The following is a 19,030-nucleotide window of genomic DNA, read 5'->3' as shown; positions in this document are numbered from 1 at the left end:
ATTTAGCAATAGCAGTTAGACTTATATACCGCTTCGTAGGGCTTTCATCCCTCTCTAAGCGGTTTACAGAGTCAGCATATCGACTGTTGAAAACCCATTTAGCAATAGCAATAGCAGTTAGACTTATATACCGCTTCATAGGGCTTTCAGCCCTCTCTAAGCGGTTTACAGAGTCAGCATATCGACTGTTGAAAACCCATTTAGCAATAGCAATAGCAGTTAGACTTATATACCGCTTCATAGGGATTTCAGCCCTCTCTAAGCAGTTTACAGAGTCAGCATATCGACTGTTGAAAACCCATTTAGCAATAGCAATAGCAGTTCGACTTATATACCGCTTCCTAGGGCTTTCAGCCCTCTCTAAGCGGTTTACAGAGTCAGCATATCGCCCCCAACAACAATCCGGGTCCTCATTTTACCCACCTCGGAAGGATGGAAGGCTGAGTCAACCCTGAGCCGGTGAGATTAGAACCGCCGAACTGCAGAACTGCAGTCAGCTGAAGTAGCCTGCAGTGCTGCACTCTAACCACTGCGCCACCTCGGCACATTTCTTGGCAAAACATCAGCATCTTAAATACTTGGGACAGAATTGCCGTATTTTTCAGCGTATAAGACACACAATTTCCCCCCCCCCCAAAAAAAGAGGGTGAAAATCTGGGTGCATCTTATACACTGAATACAGCATTTTTGCCTCATTTTTGTCCCCCCCCCCAGTCCCCAGGAGCACTTTACAGGCCTCTCAAACTCTCTGCATGCCCCGTTTTTCACCAAAAACCAGGCATGCAGAGGGTTTGGGAAGCCTGCAGAGTGCAAATTTTTTTTTTTTTAATTTACCTCTTCAAAATCTTGGTGCACCTTCTACTCCGGTGCGTCTTATAGTCTGATAAGTACTGTAGTCCCCACAATCTGGATTAGAGAGAGGAATTAGCCACACACAGCGCACCTCTTCTGTAATAATGCTCCCCAGGGCTTTTGAAAGGCAACGCTTAGCCCAGCTCAAGGGGACACATGTGTCATCCTGCAAAGTGTATTACAAAGGGTTCCACCACAAAAGCGCGGTAGACAAAAGCGCGGTCGACGAAAGCGCGTATGTGACGTCATCACAGCGCGACGAAAAAGATCGAAAAATGTAAAAATAAAGCGAAAACCTTACCCTAACCCCCCCAAACCTAACCCTAAACCTAACCCTAAACCTAACCCTTAACCTAACCCTAAACCTAACCCTTAACCTAACGAAAAACCTAACGCTAACCCTTAACCTAACGCTAAGCATAACGCTAGCGCTCTAAACCTAACCCTTAACCTAACCCTAACCCTAACCCTTACCTTTATGTGAATCGGCTTGCTGTAATTTAATTTTTATTTCAATTTTTCGATCTTTTTCGTCGCGCTGTGATGACGTCACATACGCGCTTTCGTCGACCGCGCTTTTGTGGAACGCGGTTTTGACGGGTCACGATTACAAAGTGCTTTTCTAAGCGGTTGGAGACGACCGATAGGTATCAACGGTAGTTTTATTTCCTCCCAAGTCGGTATTCCTTCGAAATACACAATCCCACCAAAAATTCTAGTTGCTCATCCTGCCGGTTAAAAAAACGCTAGTGATTAAAACCCTCAACATATCTACAAGGCAGCATATTTGAAAAGGTAAACATTTTACAACAGCGTAAGCAGCAGTGGGGGGAAACCTGTGATCTTCCAGGTGTTGCTGAACCCAGAATTCCCAGGATCCCTCAACCATAGGATTGGGCTCATGGATAACTGAACAACATCTGAGGAATCATTTACAGACTACGGACATCATCAGACGCATGGAACTAACCTTAATTTATCAATGGCACATATGCACAGGTGGCGATAAATACACACCTAATCCATAACTGCCCGTGCTGTAAGAAATCATGTCACGCTCTTATAAAACTCTCTCTTATTCTTACTACAAGAGCTAATATAGCAATAGCAATAGCAGTAGACTTATATACCGCTTCATAGGGCTTTCAGCCCTCTCTAAGCGGTTTACAGAGAGTCAGCATATTGCCCCCAACAATCTGGGTCCTCATTTTACCCACCTCGGAAGGATGGAAGGCTGAGTCAACCCTGAGCCGGTGAGATTTGAACCGCTGAACTGCTGATCTAGCAGTAGCCTGCAGTGCTGCATTTAACCACTGCGCCACCTTGGCTCTATAGCTACTCCTTTGGGAACTGGATATGTCAGCAAGCCATCCCATGGTTAATGAACCATCTCGTATCCTTTGCAAATGGGGTGCTTTTCATTTCGCAGGGCCCAAAGGAGAAAGAATGTTTAAAAAGCACATATGATTATGAACCACACCTAAGACATTCCATGCATACATCCTGGTACCCTAACCAGAGAACCCCCATGAGTAAGCTTGCTTAATTAAAACAGGGTCAGGCCTGCGTGTCACGATCAGGCTTGCTCACAGTTCAATCATATAGTGTGTCATACAAACAGAATGTCTCCTGTTCAATCCCATCCGCCTCCATCTAGGAAAGACTCTTTAAGCTGAAACCTCGGAAAGCCGCTGCTCGTCACCGACGTTGTATTTTTGGGGGTCACGACAGAAACTGGAGAATAAATCTGTTCCAGACCTATCTTGTCTTCTTGGTCTACAAATGCAGAGTGTGGTTACATTCGTTGTCTTTAAATACAAAAAGCACAGTCCATTCCTGACCTATTTGGTTCCGTTTCTTTTGTTGGTTTTCGGCTTTGTCGCTGACTTTCCTTCCCTGATGATCCTTCTGAATTGTACTTGGAACACGTTCCACGCTGAAGGCAACATAGCTATGAAAGTTCTCTCCCACCAGGAAGGAACCAACGGAGCAGCAGTCTTGTTCCGAAGCTGTGAAGGGTGCTTAACAAACCTCATAGGGGAGACCAGATCATGGATTCCCAAAGTTTTCACTCCATCCCTTATTTCTTTGTTTACTTGAACTACATATCTTTAATCCTTGGGTAGAACTAACGCCAGTGTCTCCACCACTCTTTTCAAGATATGTACTTTTGGAATAAGGCTTCTCTTAACCACAAGACAACAAGATTGTGCACTTCGTTACAAAACAAAAAGTGCAACCAGAGATGATGGAAGGCCAACTGATTCACATTGGTCCAAAGAACAGATGCTAACAAATTCAGGGAGGATGCGGTGAATCCATCCTTTTCTCTTACTCCATAACCAAGAAGCAGGTGGTGGAAGGGGCTCGCGTTGAAAGGAAGGTGGTGTTTTTGCCCCAGAATGGTCTACTCCTTCGTCCTAGTCTACTCCTAAGCTAGAGGTGTGATGGAGAGGTCCACGCATTCAGGCGTTGGCCTTGCCTGCCCCGTTGCTGCTTTCATGGCCAGCCTTCAGAGAATGGAAATAGAGTTGAAGATCATCTACAGGGTGCACAATTGGCACGGTCTGCATTTCAGGGAAGTGTGCCGTGGCCAATTCCCAGCTGGCTGTGCTGACCAATTCGATGGCAAGCATCTTGAGAATCGCCTTGGCCAGTTCTTTGCCGATGCAATTCCGGACTCCGCCACCAAAGGGAATGTAGTGAAACCGGAGAGAGGCGGCGGTTTTGTGCGCCTCCTGGTCTTCTTCCGGCGATATCCAAAACCTCTCCGGATCAAAAGTATCGGGGGGACTCTGGTAGATGTTGGCGGTCTCGTGTGTATCCCGAATGCTGTACATCACACTCCAACCCTTCGGAATCTGGTAGCCCTAATTTAAGGGAGGGAAGAAGAGATGGAACAAATTCAGCACCACAGACAGCGGCCGGATGGATGAAACCTGTACGAGCCTTACTCCATCTACTCTCCATGGGATTAGATGGGCTAGCTTCAAAAATATTACTCACAATCTACAAAAACAATTCCTTTTTTAAAATGTGGATTCTCTGCTACCAAGTGATGCCATTTCAGACGACTAAAGCAGCAGCGAGAAACAAATCAAGAAAATACCATTTTTTCCACTATGTTTCTTTTAACTAAGTTTATCTCTTCTCCTTACAGCAGTGTTTCTCAACCTTGGCCACTTGAAGATGTCTGGACTTCAACTCCCAGAATTCCCCAGCCAGCGAATGCTGGCTGGGGAATTCTGGGAGTTGAAGTCCAGACATCTTCAAGTGGCCAAGGTTGAGAAACACTGCCTTACAGATCTCATTTTATTTTGTGTTTATATGTTTTTAATGTCTTTCTGAGCATTGCTGCTATAGGTCAAGGAATAGCAATAGCAATAGCAGTTAGACTTATATACCGCTTCATGGGGCTTTCAGCCCTCTCTCAGCGGTTTACAGAGTCAGCATATCGCCCCCAACAACAATCCGGGTCCTCATTTCACCCACCTCGGAAGGATGGAAGGCTGAGTCAACCCTGAGCCGGTGAGATTTGAACAGCCGAACTGCTGAACTGCAGTCAGCCGAAGTAGCCTGCAATGCTGCATTTAACCACCGCGCCACCTCGGCTCTAAGGAACATGGGAACCTGTTTATTTTACAAATATCAGTTCATTAAAACCACAGTCTCCGTGAAGTGAGATATCGATGGCCATAATACGAGAACTCCCTTGGCGTTGCTGTTCCAAGTGCCATTCCAGATGAGAGCAATTGTGACTAGCAGTTATATTTTCCCCTCCCTCCTTTTGGGGGCTTATGGGTCAGTATTGACTTCTGGGAATATTCAAATCCTACCCTGTTTCCCTGAAAATAAGATCTCCCCGGATAATAAGTCCAATTGGTCTTTTGAGTGCATGTGCTAAAATAAGTCCTCCCCCAAAAAATAAGCCCTTCTCAAAAAATATTGCAACAGAGCAAAAGCAATAGCAATAGCAATAGCAGTTAGACTTATATACCGCTTCATAGGGCTTTCAGCCCTCTCTAAGCGGTTTACAGAGTCAGCATATCACCCCCACAGTCTGGGTCCTCATTTCACCCACCTCGGAAGGATGGAAGGCTGAGTCAACCTTGAGCCGGTGAGATTAGAACCGCCGAACTGCAGATAACAGTCAGCTGAAGTGGCCTGCAGTACTGCACCCTAACCACTGCGCCACCTTGGCTCCTCAAAAGCATTGAGGTGACCATGCTCACGGCCTCCTGCACCTCAAAAATAAGATATCCCCGAAAATAAGGCCAAGTGCTTATTTCAGGGGTCAAAAGAAAATAAGATGCTGTCTTATTTTCGGGAAAACATGGTAGTAGTCTTTGTTGCAACATTTTTGAAACTGGCTGGTCTTGATCTTGTATCTAGGCTGGAGAGAAAGGGACTGGCCCAAAGTCACACCAAACCACACCCCTGGCTTTAGGCCTGAGGTAGGACTAACCACAATATCTTGGCTTCTAACGCAGCCCCTTTAACCATTACACCAAACTGTTGCAGTTATTCTTCCTAAATTCTGCCCAATGGACACAATTGTTTTGGTGATCGGAATGATGCCTTCGTCTGGACCTCGCTCCTCTCTCCAGTTCTCAATCTTCTTACGAAAAACCTGTAGTTCTATAGATTTTATCACGGTGTTTCTCAACCTTGGCAACTTGAAGATGTCCGGACTTCAATTCCCAGAATTCCCCAGCCAGCGAATGCTGGCTGGGGAATTCTGGGAGTTGAAGTCCGGACATCTTCAAGTTGTCAAGATTGAGAAACACTGTTCTATCATGTTAGATCATTGATCCATCTTGCCCCAAACTGCAGGATATGATAGCAACTCCTCCAGCATTCGAAGCAGCATTTCTATCCATTGCTAAAATAGCGATGCCAGAAAATGAATCGGGAGACCAGCATTCAAAAATATTGCTTGGACCCTCTTTCTATGCCCCTTTTCTTCACAAGCTTCTTTACTCATCATCAGTCAGAGGTGCCAATCACCTCCACTAGACCGATTAGATCCCACAGATTAGGCCCCCTCCGAATTCCATCCGCCGGCCAGTGTCGACTGGCGACTACCCTGAGGAGGGCCTTCTCTGTGGCTGCTCCGACCCTCTGGAACGAACTCCCCGTGGAGATTCGAACCCTCACCACCCTCCAGGCCTTCCGCCAAGCCCTTAAAACCTGGCTGTTCCGACAGGCCTGGGGCTGAAGAGCTTTTGCCTCCCCTCCTCGAATGGTATGACTGTTGTGTGTTTTTAAATTATGTATTGTTATGTTTCGTCTTTCTATTTTCTGTCTGTACCCCCTTCCCTGACTTGGATTGTGAGCCGCCCTGAGTCCCCTTCGGGGGGAAAAGGGCGGCATATAAATATAATTCAGGAGCCAAGGTGGCGCAGTGGTTAAATGCAGCACTGCAGGCTACTGCTAGATCAGCAGGTCAGCGGTTCAAATCTCACCGGCTCAGGGTTGACTCAGCCTTCCATCCTTCCGAGGTGGGTAAAATGAGGACCCAGATTGTTGGGGGCAATATGCTGACTCTCTGTAAACCGCTTAGAGAGGCCTGAAAGGCCTATGAAGCGGTATATAAGTCTACTGCTATTGCTATATTATAATCAAATCAAATCAAATCAGAGTCCACCATCCAGTACTTGGAATCTTGTTTACTGAGCTTCTATATTTCCCATCCCTAGTTACGATACTCACACTCCATTGGAGACATCCTTTCTCATACCCCCCAAATTCACCTCCCTACAAATGGCCCTGAGATTCCTCACATTATCTGCTGGCTCTAAACAGAAGAAGTTCTTGGAATTAAAGTAAAGGTTCCCCTCGCACGTATGTGCTAGTCGTTCCTGACTCTAGGGGGCGGTGCTCATCTCCGTTTCAAGGCCGAAGAGCCAGCGCTGTCCAAAGACTTCTCCATGGTGATGTGGCCGGCATGACTTAAATGCCGAAGGGGCACAGAACGCTGTTATCTATTTTTCTACTTGCATTTTTTACGTGCTTTCGAACTGCTAGGTTGGCAGAAGCTCAGACAAGTAATGGGAGCTCACTCCGTTACGCGGCGCTAGGGATTCAAACCACGGAACTGCCCACCTTTCTGAAGGGGACAAGCTCAGCGTCTTAGCCACTAAGTGTTCTTCCTGGGTTCCCTTATAAAATACACAGCCTAACCTTCTAATACACCCATGTTACAGCTAGTCCAGAATGCAGCCGCGGGAGCAATATTGGGTGTACCAAGGTACACCCATGTTACACCTGTCCTCCGCGAGCTGCACTGGCTCCCGATCGGTCTCCGGATGCGCTTCAAGGTGCTGGTCATCACCTTTAAAGCCCTACATGGCTTAGGTCCTGGATATCTACGCGACCGTCTTCTGCCACATACCTCCAAGCGACCGATAAGATCTCACAGGGTGGGCCTTCTCCGGGTGCCGTCAACTAGACAATGTCGTTTGGCAGCTCCTCGGGGGAGAGCCTTCTCTGTAGCTGCTCCGGCCCTATGGAACAACCTACCCCCAGAAATCCGGACCCTCCCCACTCTTGCGGCCTTCAGAAAGTCTATTAAGACCTGGCTTTTCCGGCAGGCCTGGGGCTGTTGACCTCTTGAATGAGGTCCAGCCCCAACACGGTTGAATGTGTGATAAGGAGCCGAGGTGGCGCAGTGGTTAAGGGTGCAGTACTGCAGGCCACTTCAGCTGACTGTTATCTGCAGTTCGGCGGTTCTAATCTCACCGGCTCAGGGTTGACTCAGCCTTCCATCCTTCCGAGGTGGGTGAAATGAGGACCCGGATTGTTGTTGGGGGCGATATGCTGACTCTGTAAACCGCTTAGAGAGGGCTGAGAGCCCTATGAAGCGGTATATAAGTCTAACTGCTATTGCTATTGTGTTTTTAACCTGCTTTGTTTTCTTTACTTTTTTAAACTCTTTAGTACTTTTTAAATTGTCTTTTATGTCAGCCGCCCGGAGTCCTTCGGGATTGGGCGGCAATATAAGTTTATTAAACTTAAACTAATATCCAGGTCAACCCAGGTTCCTCACTCTTCCACCAAAGGGTTAAGCGAGCAAGCCACTCAACTCACATCGAGCTCAAAGGTTCGTAAGGCTGTCCGATACCCTCCAGATACGGGGGGCAGCAGGCGGAGAACTTCCTTAATGACACAATCCAAGTAGCGCAGACGATTCAGCTTCTCCGGGGTCACGTAAGGGTGGCAGCAATACTCAGATCTCTCCAGGCTGCTAAAGAACTGGCCTGTTTCTCCCAGCCTGGACAATGAGCTAGGACCATTCGCAGTTCCACAGAGAATATCCTGGGACACTTTAGCCACGATGTTCACGTGAGGTCCCTCCTCTTCCATCTTGGCCTCTCGTCCTTGTCCTCTTCCCAATCTGGGTGGAAGAGGCAGACTGGAGTCACCGTCTTTGCCTTCCTTTCCATGCGCAGACAAAGTTTTTTGGGAAGGGTGGGATTGTGTTAGGAAATCCTCAACTGCAAAGCACTGGCACTGCCCAGAAAGGCCATCGGAGGCCAGTTCCTGCTGGATCTTCTTGATGACCAATGGGTGTTGCAATAAGAGTAAGATCATAGACGTGGTGGCGCTGGCCGTGGTGAAGAAAGCCGCGAATATTAGTTCGATTGCAGATTCCTGTAAGGCAAGCCATAGAGATCCATGAATTAGAAGAGTGTTCCTCTTGTTAGCAATAGCAATAGCAGTTAGACTTATATACCGCTTCGTAGGGCTTTCAGCCCTCTCTAAGCGGTTTACAGAGTCAGCATATCGCCCCCAACAACAATCCGGGTCCTCATTTCACCCACCTCGGAAGGATGGAAGGCTGAGTCAACCTTGAGCCGGTGAGATTAGAACCGCCGAACTGCAGTTAGCAGTCAGCTGAAGTGGCCTGCAGTGCTGCACCCTAACCACTGCGCCACCTCGGCTCTTGTTATAGGGTTAGAGGGAGGCCTATCTATTATTAGATTTATTATTATTTTTAGATCTATTAGATCTTTCGGTTTTTATAGGCAGGCGGCAAATAAATGCAACAAATAAATAAACGATGCATGCTGTTAATAAACTGAATGCCTCTTGGGCTTCCATCTCAGAGACCTTGCGGTCAGAATTTTTTAAAAAAAGAATTTAAATAAGACAGTACTCAGCCTTTTAAAAGGAAAAAAAATGCTAATTTAAAAATCTAAACCAAGAGTTTTGAGGATTCTAAGAGTTGCCATTGAACACTTATCAAAATGTTGGTGCTCTTGGCAATATGCTCACAATATTTTCCTCTACTTTACTAGTCTATTCTAGTCTATTCTAGTCTATTCTAGTCTATTCTAGTCTATTCTAGTCTATTCTAGTCTATTCTAGTCTATTCTAGTCTATTCTAGTCTATTCTAGTCTAGTCTAGTCTATTCTAGTCTACTCTATTATAGTCTATTCTATTCTATTCTAGTCTATTCTATTATAGTTTATTCTAGTCTAGTCTAGTCTATTCTAGTCTATTCTAGTCTACTCTATTATAGTCTATTCTATTCTATTCTATTCTATTCTATTCTAGTCTAGTCTATTCTAGTCTAGTCTAGTCTATTCTAGTCTATTCTAGTTTATTCTAGTCTAGTTTATTCTAGTCTAGTCTATTATAGTCTAGTCTAGTCTAGTCTATTATAGTCTATTCTATTCTATTCTATTCTAGTTTATTCTAGTCTAGTCTATTCTAGTCTAGTCTATTCTAGTCTACTCTATTCTATTCTATTCTAGTCTAGTCTAGTCTACTCTATTATAGTCTATTCTATTCTAGTCTAGTTTATTCTAGTCTAGTCTAGTCTAGTCTAGTCTACTCTATTATAGTCTATTCTATTCTAGTCTAGTCTAGTCTATTCTATTATAGTTTATTCTAGTCTAGTCTAGTCTATTCTAGTCTATTCTAGTCTATTCTATTCTATTCTATTCTAGTTTATTCTAGTCTAGTCTCTCCCACACATGCTAAAACCAACTTCTGAGTGACTGCTGACAAATCTTTGTACTTTATGAAGCTCCAGTCTCCCGAGACAACCGACCACAGAATCTCCAGTATCAGGAAACCTTAGGAGGCCAAGCATTAGCTATTCCATAAAAATATTTCCACCCAGAGCTCCTGCAAACTTACACCAGCTGAGAAACCACCTTCCATCAGGGGCTACTGTCAAGTCCTGCACGAAACCCACGGGGAGCATAAAAATCCTCACCTTCAATTCCTGCATAGTGAAATCTTGTCCGTGTTCTTGGGCGCTGTTGATGATAAAATCCAGGGCATCGCGGTGAGCATCGGGATCTTTCTTCTGCAGCTTCTCCAAGATGGCTTTCTCCATGTAGGTATGCAAAAGGTCACGAGCCTTGATGCCCTGAGGAACATCAGAGGGTTTCAAAGGAGAAGAGCACAGAAATCTGGTTCAGAAACTGATTCAGAAAATGGAGGTTCCAGGAAGAATAGCAATAGCAATAGCAGTTCGACTTATATACCGCTTCATAGGGCTTTCAGCCCTCTCTAAGCGGTTTACAGAGTCAGCATATTGCCCCCAACAACAATCCGGGTCCTCATTTCACCCACCTCGGAAGGATGGAAGGCTGAGTCAACCTTGAGCCGGTGAGATTTGAACCGCCGAACTGCAGATAACAGTCAGCTGAAGTGGCCTGAAGTACTGCACCCTAACCACTGCACCACCCCGGCTCTTAGATAGATAGATAGATAGATAGATAGATAGATAGATAGATAGATAGATAGATAGATAGATAGATAGATAGATAGATAGATAGATGAGAGATAGATAGATAGATAGATGAGAGATAGATAGATAGATAGATAGATAGATAGATAGATTGATAGACAGACAGACAGAGACAGATAGACAGATAGCAATAGCAGTTCGACTTATATACCGCTTCATAGGGCTTTCAGCCCTCTCTAAGCGGTTTACAGAGTCAGCATATCGCCCCCAACAATCCGGGTCCTCATTTCAGCCACCTCGGAAGGATGGAAGGCTGAGTCAACCTTGAGCCAGTGAGATTTGAACAGCCGAACTGCAGGTAACAGTCAGCTGAAGTGGCCTGCAGTGCTGCACCCTAACCACTGCACCACCCCGGCTCTTAGATAGATAGATAGATAGATAGATAGATAGATAGATAGATAGATAGATAGATAGATAGATAGATAGATAGATAGATAGATAGATAGATAGATAGATAGATAGATTGATAGATTGATAGATTGATAGATTGATAGATTGATAGACAGACAGACAGAGACAGATAGACAGATAGCAATAGCAGTTAGACTTATATACCGCTTCATAGGGCTTTCAGCCCTCTCTAAGCGGTTTACAGAGTCAGCATATCGCCCCCACAGTCTGGGTCCTCATTTCACCCACCTCGGAAGGATGGAAGGCTGAGTCAACCTTGAGCCGGTGAGATTAGAACCGCCGAACTGCAGATAACAGTCAGCTGAAGTGGCCTGCAGTACTGCACCCTAACCACTGCGCCACCTCGGCTCTTCTTTTATTGCTCTTCTAAGCAGTGGACTGCTTAGAAAGTCCAGAACTTTAATTCTGTTGCCTTCTCCAAGCAGTAGTTCACATTAGCTAGAGCAGTGTTTCTCAACCTTGGCAACTTGAAGATGTCTGGACTTCAACTCCCAGAATTCCCCAGCCAGCTGGGGAATTCTGGGAGTTGAAGTCCAGACATCTTCAAGTTGCCAAGGTTGAGAAACACTGAGCTAGAGGGATTTATTGCATGTCTTGGCTGTAAGGAAAACAACTAAGCCCTGTTAGAGGCAAGAAAATGGGAGACCGTGATTTCTAGTCCCATCTTTGGCACAAAACCAGCTCGGGGACCTCGGGCCAGTCACTCCCTATTAGCCCTAGGAAGCAGGCAATGGCAAATTGCTTCTGAAATCTTGCCAAAGACCAGGCAGTTTTTTTGACCTGAAAGCACAAAATAAGCAAATAAAGTTTGACTGAACCCACGGGAATTTATTCCTGAGATAAATAAATATAAATGATGCTATACAAGAGCTGAAGATCTAGTCTTTTTGGTTCTTGGATAGATCAAGAGAGCTAGTGGCTTTGTCCTCATAATTCGAAGTATGGAAGCTTACTGGTCTAATCCTTGCTACTGACACCCTGAGCACAAATTAGCTCACTAATCTCTTGTGACAAACCCAACAGATTGTGTTTTTAGGGTGTCAAACCAATTAGACCATGATTAAATTCACATTGGGTCAGATAGTGTCTTGTGAACCCAGGCCAGTCACTCGAGTTCAGTGGGGAAATTGAAAAAGAGTAGATACTATATAGACAGGTTTGAGGTTCTGCAAGAAAGGCTCATTCAGATAAAATGGAATTATTTTATTACCAGTAGTTTCCTTACAAATAATGGAAATAAAAGATGGTGTGGCTTTGGCCTTCAAAGTCACTCCTTTTGAGGAAGATAGGGGGGGGGGATAGGAAGAGGAGGAGAGAGGGTATGAAGGGGAAGAGGAGGAGAGGAGGAGGGGGAGAGGGGAAGGGGAAGAAGGAAAGGGAAAGGAGAGGAGGAAAGAAGAAAGTAGAGAAGAAGGGAGGGAGGAAGAAAAGGAAAGGAAAGTAGGGTTATCGTAAAATAAAACAGGTGTACGGGATGGTAAGCAAAACAATCTTAATTTTTTTACATGGAAAAATGAATGTGTAAAAGGGTTAAAACACAATGTGAATAATAGCTATGAGAATGTGTACCTGTAAATGTTTGTATGAGATTAAAAATTAAAAAAAACATTTTACAAAAATAAAAACCACTCCTTTCAAATAAAACCACTGATAAATTAGGTGGCCTGGACAAAACGTCCTTATTCCATATGTTATGGTCCTGTTACGAAAAGTTGATAGCAATAGCAATAGCAGTGAGACTTATATACCGCTTCACAGGGCTTTCAGCCCTCTCTAAGCGGTTTACAGAGTCAGCATATCGCCCACAACAACAATCCGGGTCCTCGTTTCACCCACCTCGGAAGGATGGAAGGCTGAGTCAACCTTGAGCCGGTGAGATTAGAACCGCTGAACTGCAGATAACAGTCAGCTGAAGTGGCCTGCAGTAGTGCACCCTAACCACTGCGCCACCTTGATGTGGCTTCCATAATATTTCTCCTCTCTCTGCCTCTCTTAGTGTTAGCACAAGTGCCTGGATAACATTTGCTGTCCCCGTGGCCTCGGTTTACCCAGTCTGTATTGCATCTGTTCCAAATTACTGCAAATAATGGTATCCTAATTTGCAAGCGTGCCAATCTCAATAAACCAGGTGATATATTTTTTTTTGCCATTCTCTTTCAAGATGTTGGGATCGCCACAAAACGACCAGCCGTCATGGCACCTACAGCCTGAATGATATATGAACTGGTTGCAAGGGATTTTCTTCTGATTTGGACTGAACCCAAATTCCAATAATAGCAATAGCAATAGTTAGACTTATATACCGCTTCATAGGGCTTTCAGCCCTCTCTAAGCGGTTTACAGAGTCAGCATATCGCCCCCAACAACAATCCGGCTCCTCATTTCACCCACCTCGGAAGGATGGAAGGCTGAGTCAACCTTGAAGCCGGTGAGATTTGAACCGCCGAACTGCAGAACTTGCAGTCAGCTGAAGCAGCCTGCAGTGCTGCATTTAACCACTGCGCCATAAAGGATGTGGATAAGAATTAAAAACAAAGCTGAAATGGAAGAACTTGTAATAATAGCAGAAGAGGTGGCAGGAAGAGCAAGGAAGATCAGCAAATCGTTCTAACAAGGGAAGATCTAACAAAAAACACACACCGAATCCCTTCTCACTACTTAGACAAACATCAGCGTTGAAAAAAATCACCCATCAGTCAGTTGCAAAAGGCGGCATTGCGTAGAACAGCTTATATTCTGCATTGATATCTTTTAACGCTATCAAATTACACCTGCCTTCCCCAGGTTTTTGGGAAGGACAAAATAAGTGGATAAAACTGTCAAATCCATTCCAAACATCGGTTCCACCACAAATCCGCGGTAGACTAAAGCGCGCTCGACGAAGGCGCATATGTGACGTCATCACAGCGCGACGAAAACGGCACGCTGTGAGCGGTAAATTTAAAATTAAAGCGAAAACCTTACCCTAACCCCCCCCAAACCTAACCCTAAACCTAACCCTAAACCTAACCCTTAACCTAACCCTAAGCCTAACCCTAAACCTAACCCTAAGCCTAACCCTAAACTTAACCCTTAACCTAACGCTAAACCTAACGCTAACCCTTAACATAACCCTAAACCTAACCCTAACGCTTAACGTAACCCTAAACCTAACCCTAACCCTAAACCTAACCCTAAACCTAACCCTAAACCTAATCCTTAACCTAACGCTAAACCTAACGCTAACCCTTAACCTAACCCTAACCCTAACGCTTAAGGTAACCCTAAACCTAACCCTAACCCTTAACCTAACCCTAACCCTAACCCTAACCCTAACCCTTACCTTTATGTGAATCGGCTTGCTTTAATTTTATTTTATTTTAAATTTAATTTATTTTTAATTTTATTTGTCGCGCTGCTGATGACGTCACGTACGCGCTTTGATCGGGCGCGCTTTAGTGGACCGCGGTTTTGACGGGTCACGCCAAACATCTGGCTGACTGGGCGACAACCATCATATTGAAGGTCTGTTTTCTTCTCTTAACTAGCTGGCCGGGGGGGATGGGGGGCAGAAGTTGCTTTCAGGAACCAGAAGTTTGGGCAGCGGTAGGTATGGTGGGAGCTCAGGATTCAAAGCATGAAAGGAGAGAGCAAATGTGTGGGTAGAAAGGTTTCAACCGTGAAACCTGTGGCCCAAATGCAGGGAGGGTCATAGAGGAATGGGGTCTTTGAATCGAGCCCATGATTAGTTTGGACCCTTCCCCTGCTTCTCAGAGTAAAGTGAAGGGACTCTTCTAGCCTTTCACCAATTTAGCATCTGCCAGGTTGCACAGCCTGACCCCACAGTTCTCTACAACTCTTAGTTCCAACGACACAACGGGAGATTTGGAAAGGCTGGGTTGGAGAGATGAGACTTTGTGGGTTTGGAGAAAGCCCTTGTCAGGTGCCCCCCCCCCCAAATTTCCCCTTTCACAGGGAAACACAAGAGGAGGTGGATCAGAGTTAAAACCCTATTTTCCATTTGGAAGGCTTGGGGTCCTTTTGCCAGTTGGATGTTGGCATCTCACCTGTGCCACACAAATCAATCTCTGTTAAAGGAAATCTAAAGGAAGTGAAAAGGGGCACAAGGGTTCGTTTGTTTGTTTGTTTTGCTTTCAGTAAGCACCCCACACCCCCCCACACCCCATCCTCCGCTGACTCAGAGTCATTGAGGGCATCTCTCTCTCTCTCTCCCTTTCTCTCTCTCTCTTTCTCTCTTTTTTCTCTCTTTTTTCTGTCTTTCTCTCCCTTTCTCTTTCTTTCTCTCTTTCTCTCTCTCTTTCTCTCTCTCTCTTTCTCTCTCTTTCTCTCTTTTTTCTCTCTTTTTTCTGTCTTTCTCTCCCTTTCTCTTTCTCTCTCCCCCTCCCCACCTCCCTCCCTCCCTCCCTCCCTCTCTCTCTCTCCATCGTCAGGTACCTTCCTCAATCCGCTGAAGGGGACGTTGAGCGGCAGGCTAAAGAGGTTCTCCACCAGTTGCTCGAAGGCCCCGGACAGCTCCACGAACTGCTCCTCTTCCAGCCGGAGGCCCAGCAGGATCCGCGCAGCGATGCGGAAAGTCAACACCTTGGCCGAGGCGTAGACGGCGATGGGCCCCCGGCGGCGGCACCAACCGCGCAGCTCCCAGCTCACCAGGCGTTGGATTCGGGGCAAGTAGACCTCCAGGGCGGCGCGGCTGAAGACGCGGGCCAGGATCTGAGCGGGGAGGGACAGGCAGAGCGCGGGAGCCGCCTGAAGCTTCTCCCCGACGGGACACGGCCCGGGGAAAGGCTCGGCTTCCGAGGGGGACCGGGGCTGGGAGACTCCCCTCCATTCAGCGCGGAGCAGCTTCAGCGTAGCCCAGGGCTCTCCAACCTTGGCCACTTTAAGCCCCGAGGACTTCAACTCCCAGAATTCCCCAGCCAAGGTTGGAGACCCCGGCTTAGCCCAGTGTTTCTCAACCTTGGTCACTTGAAGATGTCCGGACTTCAACTCCCAGAATTCCCCAGCCAGCGAATGCCCACTCCCCTCTTTGGAAGAGCTTTACAACTCCCGCTGCCTTAAGAAAATCCAGGCTGTTGTGGCAAAGTGGTTAGAACAGTGTTTCTCAACCTTGGCCACTTGAAGATGTCTGGACTTCAACTCCCAGAATTCCCCAGCCAAGGTTGGAGACCCCGGCTTAGCCCAGTGTTTCTCAACCTTGGTCACTTGAAGATGTCCGGACTTCAACTCCCAGAATTCCCCAGCCAGCGAATGCCCACTCCCTTCTTTGGAAGAGCTTTACAACTCCCGCAGCCTTAAGAAAATCCAGGCTGTTGTGGCAAAGTGGTTAGAACAGTGTTTCTCAACCTTGGCCACTTGAAGATGTCTGGACTTCAACTCCCAGAATTCCCCAGCCAGCGAATGCCCACTCCCTTCTTTGGAAGAGCTTTACAACTCCCGCAGCCTTAAGAAAATCCAGGCTGTTGTGGCAAAGTGGTTAGAACAGTGTTTCTCAACCTTGGCCACTTGAAGATGTCCGGACTTCAATTCCCAGAATTCCCCAGCCAGCGAATGCTGGCTGGGGAATTCTGGGAGTTGAAGTCCTGGACATCTTCAAGTGGCCAAGGTTGAGAAACACTGGCTTAGCCGAAGCGCCGCAGAGGGAAACTCCCCACTTTTCCACCCTCCAGATAAGGGTGAGCATAGCCCATTATGCCCAGCCTCACCTGTCCAGCCTCCCTGCCGGAGCAGCCGTTGGAGTGAGGACCGCCCGGGCCAGAGGGACGCCCTTCGCCCTTCGCTCACCTTCCTCCGGTGCCGGTGCGCCTCGGCGTGGGCGTTGAGCAGCGTGTGGGAGCCCAGCAGGATCTGGGTGCTGAGCGGCCACTGGGAGCTGACCAGGCTGTGCTCGCCCAGCAGGATCTTGCGCACGTTCTCGGCGCCGCTCACCCGAACCACCGGCTTCCCCAGAAGGTGCGTCTTGAAGACGGCGCCGTAGCGCTGCCGCCGGGAGCTGTGAAAGTGGGAACCCTGCTCGGTCGGGATGCGGGATGGTGGTGGTAGAGATAAAGAGGGAGAGGGAGGGAGGGAAAGAGGGAGGGAAGAGAAAGAGAGAAGGAGAAAGGAGGAGAGAGAGAGAGAGAGGCAGGGACGGAGAGAAGGATGGAGAGAGAGAGAGATAGGGAGGGAAGGAAGGATGCAGAGAGAGAGGGAAAGAAAAAGAGACAGGGACGAGAGAGAGAAAGAGAGACAGAGATAGGGAGAGAGAGAGAAAATGAGGGAGGGATGCAGAAAGAGAGAGAAAAGGGGGGAAAGAGAAAGAGAGACAGGGACGGAGGGAGAGAAAGAGAGATAGGAAGGGAGGAAAGGAGGGATTCAGAGAGAGAGGGAAAGAGAAAGATACAGGGCCGAAGAGAGAGAAAGAGAGACAGAGATAGGGAGAGAAAATGAGGGAGGGATGCAGAAAGAGAGAGAAAAGGAGGGAAAGAGAAAGAGAGGGACGGAAAGAGAGAAAGAGAAATAGGAAGGGAGGAAAGGAGGGTTGCAGAGAGAGAGGGAAAGAGAAAGATGCAGGGACGGAGAGAGAGAAAGAGAGACAGAGATAGGGAGAGAAAATGAGGGAGGGATGCAGAAAGAGAGAGAAAAGGAGGGAAAGAGAAAGAGAGACAGGAACGGAGAGAGAGAAAGAGAAATAGGAAGGGAGGAAAGGAGGGATTCAGAGAGAGAGGGAAAGAGAAAGATACAGGGACGGAGAGAGAGAAAGAGAGACAGAGATAGGGAGAGAAAATGAGGGAGGGATGCAGAAAGAGAGAGAAAAGGAGGGAAAGAGAGTCAGGGACGGAGAGAGAGAAAGAGAGATAGGAAGGGAGGAAAGGAGGGATGCAGAGAGAGAGGGAAAGAGAAAGAGGCAGGGAGGGAGGGGGAGAGGAGGAGAGAGGTACGGACAGGGGGAGGGGAGGCAGAGGCGGGGGAAGGAGACAGGAACGGAGGGAAAGATAGTTAGGGAGGGAGGGAGGCAGAGCGAGGGGAGAAGAGAGACAGGGAGCGAGAGAAAGAGAGGTAGAGAGGGGCGGAGAGAAAGAAAAGGAGAGACCGAGAGGGAGATAGAGAGAAGGGAGGGAGGGAGAGAAAGAGAGAGAGAAAGAGAGAGAGAGAAAGAGAGGGAGAGAGGGACGGAGAGAGAGAAAAGGAGAGACAGAGAGGGAGAGAGAGGAGGGAGGGAGGGAGAGAAAGAGAGAGAGAGAAAGAGAGAGAGAGAGAAAAAAAGAGAGAGAAAGAGAGAGGGAGAGAGAGAGAAGGGAGGGAGGGAGAGAAAGAGAGAGAGAGGGAGGGAGAAAGGGACGGAGAGAGAGAAAAGGAGAGACAGAGGGAGATAGGGAGAAGGTAGGAAGGGGTAGAGAGAGAGAGAAAGAGAGAGAGAGAGTGAGAGAGAGTGAGACGGGAGTCGAGCGGACTTGGCGAAGCGCCGCTGCCTTTTGGCGCTGCTGAAAGTCGGCGAGCGCAGGGAATCTGTGCGCAGGCGCAGAGCCCCTTTCTCCGGGCGCCCGAATCGCTCCGCCGCTCAGCTCCTGCGGGGATCGGCGGCACCTGCGGCGGGCAGCTCGGACCGCAGAGCGCGCGAGATGGACGGCTGGGCAAGTTTCTCTTGGGGCGGCTTTAGAGGCTTCTCCGTCCGCCTCCACCTTCCGGGGAGCCTCCGCTCCGGCCTCCAGGCGCCGGGGACCCCCAAACCCAAAGGAGGGAGGGAGGGGCTGCCTTCGCCCCCTCGCCCCAATTTGGGGGAGCCAAGCCCCGTGGAAGCGGGCGTCTTCCCGACAGGCGGAGAGGGAGAGCGCCCCGGGGAGGTTTTAAAAGGGAGGCTGTGCCCTTGAGCATGTGCAGAGTGCCTTGCCTTTCCCCGGCGGCCTTTCCCGGCTTCAACGTCCGGGGAGCCCCGGGTTCGAGCCCCAGAACCGCTGGGGAGGCTTGAAAGCGACGGGAGAAGGGAAACCCGGGGGTGGGGGGCACCGCCGCCACCTCCGAAG

The 19,030-nt window shown here is 47.7% G+C and overlaps 1 protein-coding gene across 1 annotated transcript; it reads right to left on the bottom strand.

Annotated features, from left to right (window-relative positions):
• Nucleotides 1-1,517: 1,517 nt before the first annotated feature.
• On the bottom strand, nt 1,518-17,150 carry CYP26C1 (cytochrome P450 family 26 subfamily C member 1; the record flags this gene model as incomplete). Its single annotated transcript, XM_087702388.1, has 5 exons — nt 1,518-3,722; nt 7,942-8,505; nt 10,080-10,235; nt 15,465-15,740; nt 16,812-17,150. Coding segments are annotated over 5 exons (1,740 nt in total), but the record flags the coding sequence as incomplete, so codon positions are not given.
• Between the last annotated feature and the right edge of the window lie 1,880 nt (nt 17,151-19,030).

The sequence above is a fragment of the Thamnophis sirtalis genome, unplaced genomic scaffold (genome assembly GCF_051295495.1).
Source record: "Thamnophis sirtalis isolate CommonGarterSnake01/CBP01778 unplaced genomic scaffold, rThaSir2_p1.2 scaffold_15, whole genome shotgun sequence".
Classification (NCBI taxonomy): Eukaryota; Metazoa; Chordata; class Lepidosauria; order Squamata; family Natricidae; genus Thamnophis; species Thamnophis sirtalis.
Note: the sequence above shows the minus strand (reverse complement) of the source record. Positions and strands in the feature narration are given on the sequence as shown.